The following is a 7,654-nucleotide window of genomic DNA, read 5'->3' as shown; positions in this document are numbered from 1 at the left end:
CACATATATATAAGTGTCGACACATGAGAGTTATATTATTTCTTGCTCTCAGGACTTAACCACGAGGTCGAGGAGCCAAGGAGGATCTTTCACGAAACTTGTTCAAGTCTTTAAAACTGGCTGACTCATCAACGCAGATAAATGTGGGGTTCAAGGTATCTAAAGAAGAGATAGGCGTATTGGTCATACACATATACAGAAACACCATCTGATAAACCAGTAAAATAGATGGGTCTTGTGAGGGAAAAGAAACCGTGAGAGATGGTACATGATCACGAGGTGTAAAGGTGTTCATGTTTTCCTACTAACAATATTCGATCATAGCTTGTTACACAAGGATACTCACAGAGACCAAAGGAACAAATTATAAGGAGACTACAGATTTTTGAAATTGACAAGAAGTCTGGTCATAAGAAAGAAATTAGATTGACATACACTGATGTAGTAAGCAGCATATGGATCACTGGATAAAGAACAACATTGTTCCTAAGCTGTTCATGGACTGAAACAAAGCAGTTGCATATATTATGTAAAGGAGTTGTATAAGAACAATCCAATTCAGTCCATATACTTATAAAAGAGATTTGAATTCCTTGTGTTTACTTATCCTAAACCAGCCTAAAGAAAGGTTAGTTGATTGATACAGATTATCTATTAAATCTGTGTGGATGTCCGGCTGGAGGCGTCCGGCCCTTCTTCTTTGATCATGGTTAGTGAAAAGAAAGATCAGCCATCGTGTTGTAGTCCATAAACACATGTGGCCGAGGTCCATGACCTAATATGCGTGATATGGTCCACGGCAAGAAAGGTCATGGGACGCCATCATATATTAAGATAGGACTGCAAAGACTAATAAATGTAGCATTGCCAAAGGCAAGAAGAGTCGATGGTCATGTATGAGGTCCATGAGTGTATTTGGCTGCAGAGCCATAGTTCGATGAGATCGTAAAACTCATTACAGCAATAATCATTGATCACATCTTGATCTTAGACACTCATGAGACAAGTTATAAACATGTATAGGCGAGATCTATGACTCAACATGAATCGATCAGATTAGAGTGTGGTTGATATACATCCGTGTAGAAAAGATGCACCAGGACATAGACTTATGACTTGAGATTACAAGTTCATGGCACCATGCTCAGCATGTATATTGTCTGTAAGTCTGTCCGACCAAATAAAGAGTAGTCAACAGCAAAGGTTCACTTATTGACCATGCACACACGATGTCATAAGACATGAGAAAAGACCGGAGAGGTCAAAGTAATCCAGTTAAGGTTCAGTAATAAACTTGGCCGATTTGTTTACTTCCTACCTACACGTTCAGGAAGCTCACGCATCAGATGCGTAGGCTGAAGAACTTCCACTGAGGTTCACATCAGGGGGAGTAGTACGTGTTGTACTCTTTTTCCTTCATCATGGTTTTGTCCCACTGGAGAGAGACGGTCCAAACCCTAGAGAGAGAGGCAGCGGCCGTGGCATGGAGAGAGAGGGAAAGTCGGCTAAAGACTTTCTATTTTTCTAGTTTTCCTATTTCATCTATGTTTATGATTTGTAATCTTTCCATTTATGTATTTCCATTTATCTCTCATGTAACCTTTATATAAAAAGATCTCTTATTCATTAATAAAACATAGAAATATTCAGACCTAAAACCTTCGTTTTACAACATAACTCAATATGCCCCCAAAAATATGGGATTGTAAAGATTTTTTATTTATTTTGGGTATATATGCCAATCAATATATATGCTGGGAATCTAAAAGCTACTTTTTTTTTTTTTTTTTTTTTTTTTTTGAACACATCTAAAAGCTACTTATGCTCTCAACTTAGTGAGTCAACGAAAACAAAGTTTTGAAAACTCGTGAGTCAACCCAACCCCCTCATATGTTTGCTGGAAACTGGGCCTTGCAACGTATAAGATTATTTGGGCCTGATTCGGGTTAAAACCCGTTTAAAAAATCCGGATCCTACCGAATCACCTCAGGGAAACGGGTCGGCGTAATCAAGCGTTTAATAACAGTGGAAACTTTCGATTTTAGCGTCGCCTCGAGACTAGCAGTGAAGATATCGAGGAAGGAGAAAATGTCAAGCTAGCTAATCGGATCTCGTTTCTGGCGGGAAGATACTGAAACTCTGAAATTGGATTCCTCGTGAAAGTTATATCTATGGCTACCGTTGCTTCTAAGCTCTATTCAGGTCTTAACTTCCTCTCTGATTTGAAAACCCTAACATATAGTATGAAAACGATTCTGATTGTTATCGCGCAGACGATGGAAGTCTTCTAGTGTTGTTGCTTGATACGAATCCCTTGTTCTGGAGCAATACGTCGACGACATTCTCTCAGTTCCTCTCTCATGTAAGTAAAGTCTCTTTCTTTCGAATTAATCTGTGAATGATTTCGTTTTGTGTTCATGATTTTGATGTTTGTTACGTTAGGTGCTTGCGTTTCTGAACGCGGTTTTGGGGTTGAATCAACTGAACCAAGTTGTAGTGATAGCTACTGGGTACTGTTCGTGTGATTACATTTACGATTCGTCTTTGACATTGAGTGGGAACTCCGAGAGTGGTAGAACTGGAATGCCTGCTCTTTTTGCTTCTTTCCTTGAGAAGTTGGAAGATTTTATTGTTAAAGATGAGGAGCTTATCAAGGAGCAGGAGCATGATGAGAGGATAGCTTCTTCTCTCTTGTCAGGATCACTCTCTATGGCTCTTTGCTGTATCCTTCTGAATGCATTTAGCATTTGATCACTCTTCTTTGTGTGTTTTTTTTCGCAAGTAAAGGCCTTTGTCTGTATGCTACATAACATCATGCTAGTGATCTTAAGGCCTAGCTTCCTCTTAAGTTAGAAAAAAAACTGATAGCACTTTAAGGTCTATATGTGTGTTCTCGGCTAAACCTATAGCAAGCAGAGCCATCAATTTCATTTGTTTTTTTAGTCTTCTCTTTTTTTTTGTTTTGTCTGATTTTCCGGCTAGATATACAGAGGGTTTTCCGTTCTGGACATCTTCATCCCCAGCCTCGGGTGCGTGTTCTGTATAATATACATCTCAATCAGTTGTCTTGGTTATTATTTCTCATCTTGATTGCTTGGTAGAAATCTTCAGCTTAAATTATGCATAAAGGCCCGCACTCTCCTATTGTTTGATTGCATAGCTCTTTAAGAATAGAACTGATTGTGCTATTGGCATGTGTGTGAAATACAGATTTTATGCTTGCAAGGCTCCCCTGATGGCCCGGAACAGTACGTTTGCTTCTATAACTTTTTTCTACTTGCCATATCATCTCCTGTTTGTCTGGTCTCATGAAGGATGTTGTTCTTCTTTTCAGATATGTAGCGGTTATGAACTCTATCTTCTCAGCACAACGCTTAATGGTACTCTTTGTTTTGATTACTTCTTTGGGATTTAAGGTTTCTCAATAATTTCAAAAATCTGTACCTCAAGTCACTTGGTTATTTAGGTACCCATTGATTCCTGTTACATAGGTACACAGAACTCGGCATTTTTGCAGCAGGTAATATCATTTCTCCCTAGAAGCTTCTTAAATCTTCAACACCTCAACCTATGCATTAGTTTTTCATCACCTGTGGCATATCTGTAGGCATCTTACATAACCGGCGGTGTACATCATGCACCTAAACAGTTGGATGGGCTGTTTCAGTTTCTAACGGTATGCTCTCAGCTTAAGTCCAAACACAAAACATTACATGTGCACTGCGTAGTTTATGTGACTCGGTTACATTAGCGTAGTCGATGGCTTACAACTTCTCTTTGTTCTGTTTTGCATAAAAGACGATCTTTGCCACTGATTTGCACACCCGCAGCTTTGTACAACTTCCAAAACCCGTTGGCGTTGATTTTCGAGCATCGTAAGTGACAAATATAGAACGCTTCCGGTCTTCCTCCGCATGTTTTTTATAAGAGATGGTTAAATGTAAAAAACTCGCAGGTGTTTTTGCCACAAGAAGACTATCGATATGGGGTATGTATGTTCGGTATGTCTGTCCATTTTCTGTGAGCATCACAAGAAATGTTCAACGTGCGGGTAAGAGATTTTGACCCCTTGTTGTTCTTTCTCAGTATAATAAGCTAGCGACAAGTTGTTTGATGGTAAATATGTCCAAAAAATTTGAAATTTGCAGGTCTGTTTTTGGTCAGTCTAAGCTTGATGGTGCTTCGACTGTCAGTGAAAAGAAGAGAAAAGCTCCTGATTCTTAAAATCCATCTTTTACGCTGGAGACACTGCAATCTTTCTCAGTAGTATTCAAGCATTGTAGTCTTTGCGTTGAATTACAAGAATCTATGAACGAACGACAACACCAAATTGAAAATCAACTAAATTACAGTTTTGATCAAACGCTTTTTTAATTCTCAGAATACCTAGTGTCTAGTGATTTGAGTTTATTTTTGCAAGCCTTGGTAGTTCACAAAGAAAACTGGGTTTCTCAATCCAATGAACTGAAAGAATCAGATTAGCTGGATATTGTGAGATTTTATCAGCAATCGTTCATCATAAGGTTCTCTGAAATGATCTTTGCATGAATCTGATAGACCACAGAGACTTGTGAAAAGGCACAGTTATAAAACAGACGCGGATGAAGACTCTGGCTCCTCTGACGGCAGTGCAGTTCACACCAGAGACCGAGAGATAAAGAACTCATACTGTTGAAGGCATTTGTGTTGCCGTGAACACCCCATTCTGAAACCCGAGTCCTAACATCAAACCAGTCGTTTGTCACCAGCAGACACTATATTTGGTAAGCTGTGTGTACTTTTGTCTGGTTTAATTAACCTTTAGGAGAGATGGTACAGAGTTAGAACTTGGACTGATGAGATATCAGTCTGATAACTTTTCTTTTCAAAACTGCCTTAAATATTGAATCATGAAGAATCGAACCTCAAATCGTCCTTGTAGACAAATAACGAGATTAGAAAATATGAAGTGTAGATGTGGTAATGGTTTCTTGCGTAACAGAGAAGGAACTTTAGGACCTGAAATGTTTATATGTAACTAAACTGAGTGTAACAAATCGTCTTTTTCTCATAAATGGAGGAAAAAATCTAAGAGGGATCCGTTTCCATTTTTCTAAGGTAAATATATAAATAATATGAAAAAGAAAAACATATATATATATATATATATATAATAAAAGAAAGGGATGGGCTGATCTGGCCGTATCAAAATTGTGGCTCCGATAGCCTCTGTGGTTAATAGAGATCTCGTTGTCACATCCGACACCATATCATGTGGCGGATTTCCCTATTATCCCAACCATCTATTTTTACAATTTTCATGTGTGAACTTTGAATTTTCAGTATCCTAATTAATCATGAAAAATTTATTCTAGGAGACACAGTTTTCAATTACCCCAAGAAACGCATTGGGTATACAGAACACTTTCTTATGTTATATTGTCTAATAAACTCTTTAACTAATGTGGTAGTAGGTTTGGTTACATTCCCTGACTAGAGATAACCGACTAGAAACTGAACCAGCCACTAATCCATTTGTATTTATTTATTTTTTTAAATCAATTCATTTTCTTGAAATCAACAAGACCAACTCTCTTCTTTTATGATTTTTTTTAAACAATGGATTCTATTCCCAAACTTGAAACTGTATTTCCCATTTTCGATGAACCTTAATCTCTTTCTCTTTTTTTTTTCTATCTTCCTCTCGATCCAGAATTGGAAAACTTGAAACTTCTTAAATCTTCGTTTTTTCTATTAGTCTCTTCTTTTCAGATTCTCTAAATCCCCAAATCGAGTAACCTATCAAAATTTCCACGAATCCACACCCATGAACAACTTCTCCTTCACCGTGGGAATCACCGTATTGCAGCCCCCTTTGGTTGCAGATCAAAAGCTCGGTTGAAGAACAACAATGGTCAACTTTAACTTATTTGATCCTCTAACTTTGTCCATGTTCTAATTTTGATCTAAAACTCTCAAATTTGTATATAAATCTTTTTGAATTGAGTATAAACTCTTAAATAGGTAAGATTTCAGATTATTGTTTCGTCAATCTGGAAATTTGACTAATATATGAGATTTTGGTGTTCACCGACCCTAAGTTTCATGTGTAATACTATTTACAACTTCATCCATGAATCTCGTCCACAGAATCTCATCCACAAACTTTTTATATAGCTAATCGTCATAACTATGTTTTGTAATGGATTTGAATGTGTGATTATTTGTCAATTAAATACAATTCAATCATATTTATATACACATGTGGTTGAGTTATTACTTTCTCAAAATGCATTTGTTTGGTTCAATAAATGTCAAGATTTTTTAGTTCAAAATATATTATTGGTTTTATAAAATCTCATCCACTAAACCTCGTCCACACAATATCTTAAAACTTAACCCAGTAAAACTCATCCACAAGACTTCATCCACGAGACCTCGTCCACGAAACCTCGTCTACGAAACCTCTTGTAAAATTAAAAACCTTGTCCACGAGAATTCGTCCATGAAACCTTGTCCACAAATCCACATATCTCACATGCACGACTGCACCATCCATAAATATCAATATATATATATATTATAAATTTAACAAGAAATATAGACATTATGGATATCAAAATATACAAGAGAAATCATAATTTGTTTCACGCATAAATATAAAATTTTATACATTATAATTTGCAATAATGACCAATAAAATTTTTATCTATTTTTTAGAGCTTCACAACCCATTAATTACACCCGAGAAGGCATGCTTTATTCCAACCATTGAATATGTTTTCATTAAAAAAATTAATGATCCGACGTACACGATCTATAACTTTTTGTTTTATTATTTTATTATTAATTGTAACTACAAAGAACCTGGATTTCTTAAATCAATCATTTTTCGCCTTACTAGAAAGTAAAGTTATTTCTGTCCAATAAAAACAGATGGCAATGTAAAATGTGTCAAAGTAGCATTGTGTCTTATAGAAAAAAGTAAACTCATAAAGTGTTCTTTTACGTAAATGTCTAATCTATAATCCGGTAACTTTATGAAGTCCTAACAGAGAATTAAAATTCAGGATACATATAGTTGTTTCTTTTAAAATTCAAGGTTAAATTCATAACAAATAGATATATCGTGGGGGCAAAGAGTAATATCACGAAAGCTTGTGAAAGACAGAGATGAAAGAAAACAAAAAAATATCTTCACAATAATTACAGAACACTCAATATCTTTTTCATTGTTACGAAAGTCAAAAAAATGGGAGGAGCCGATTATGTTAAAAATATAAAAAGATGTGGAGCCCACTGCACTATTTGCACAGTAAATCCTACTTCTATATAAACGATCGATTCGATCGTTTATAAATTATTCACTCTTCTCTTCTCTCTATAATAAACTCTTTCTATCAGTGTTATAAATTCTACGGGTATAAATTTTGCCCTTATTTAAATTCCCGCGATACAATAAAATTTCAGTTCTTTTCATAACACGTTTTCAGCACGATCGTTCTCTAAATTGGTAAAATTTATTTGTATCATTTATACCCTGCTATAATGGTTGGTATACCGCATCTACTATTATTTATATCATGTTATAATGGCCGGAATACCGCCTATATTATTTATTAGTAATTTAATTATTTATTGGTCGGCCGAGCCGCCTTATATTCTGTTTATTATT

General features: G+C 36.0%; 1 protein-coding gene across 1 annotated transcript; it reads left to right on the top strand.

The window, feature by feature from the left end:
• Positions 1 to 2,033: 2,033 nt before the first annotated feature.
• On the top strand, positions 2,034 to 4,374 carry LOC106292700 (general transcription factor IIH subunit 3). Its single transcript, XM_013728341.1, has 11 exons — positions 2,034 to 2,202; positions 2,274 to 2,362; positions 2,443 to 2,722; positions 2,983 to 3,029; positions 3,211 to 3,248; positions 3,335 to 3,380; positions 3,467 to 3,520; positions 3,608 to 3,676; positions 3,799 to 3,875; positions 3,956 to 4,051; positions 4,149 to 4,374. The coding sequence occupies exons 1-11, from the start codon at positions 2,172 to 2,174 to the stop codon at positions 4,222 to 4,224; spliced, it is 903 nt and encodes a 300-aa protein (XP_013583795.1). The 5' UTR covers positions 2,034 to 2,171; the 3' UTR covers positions 4,225 to 4,374.
• The last annotated feature ends 3,280 nt before the right edge of the window (positions 4,375 to 7,654 follow it).

Source organism: Brassica oleracea, chromosome C5 (genome assembly GCF_000695525.1).
Source record: "Brassica oleracea var. oleracea cultivar TO1000 chromosome C5, BOL, whole genome shotgun sequence".
Classification (NCBI taxonomy): Eukaryota; Viridiplantae; Streptophyta; class Magnoliopsida; order Brassicales; family Brassicaceae; genus Brassica; species Brassica oleracea.
This window is presented reverse-complemented; position numbering and strand designations above follow the sequence as displayed.

What these genes read in the sequence shown, in the direction of transcription:
- LOC106292700 (XM_013728341.1), top strand. Translation starts at nt 2,172, where the DNA reads ATGGCTACCGTTGCTTCTAAGCTCTATTCAG. An exon ending in TCCCCTGATGGCCCGGAACA is followed by an intron (nt 3,249 to 3,334) that starts GTACGTTTGCTT and finishes TCTTCTTTTCAG; the next exon opens with ATATGTAGCGGTTATGAACT. An exon ending in GGCGTTGATTTTCGAGCATC is followed by an intron (nt 3,876 to 3,955) that starts GTAAGTGACAAA and finishes AAAAACTCGCAG; the next exon opens with GTGTTTTTGCCACAAGAAGA.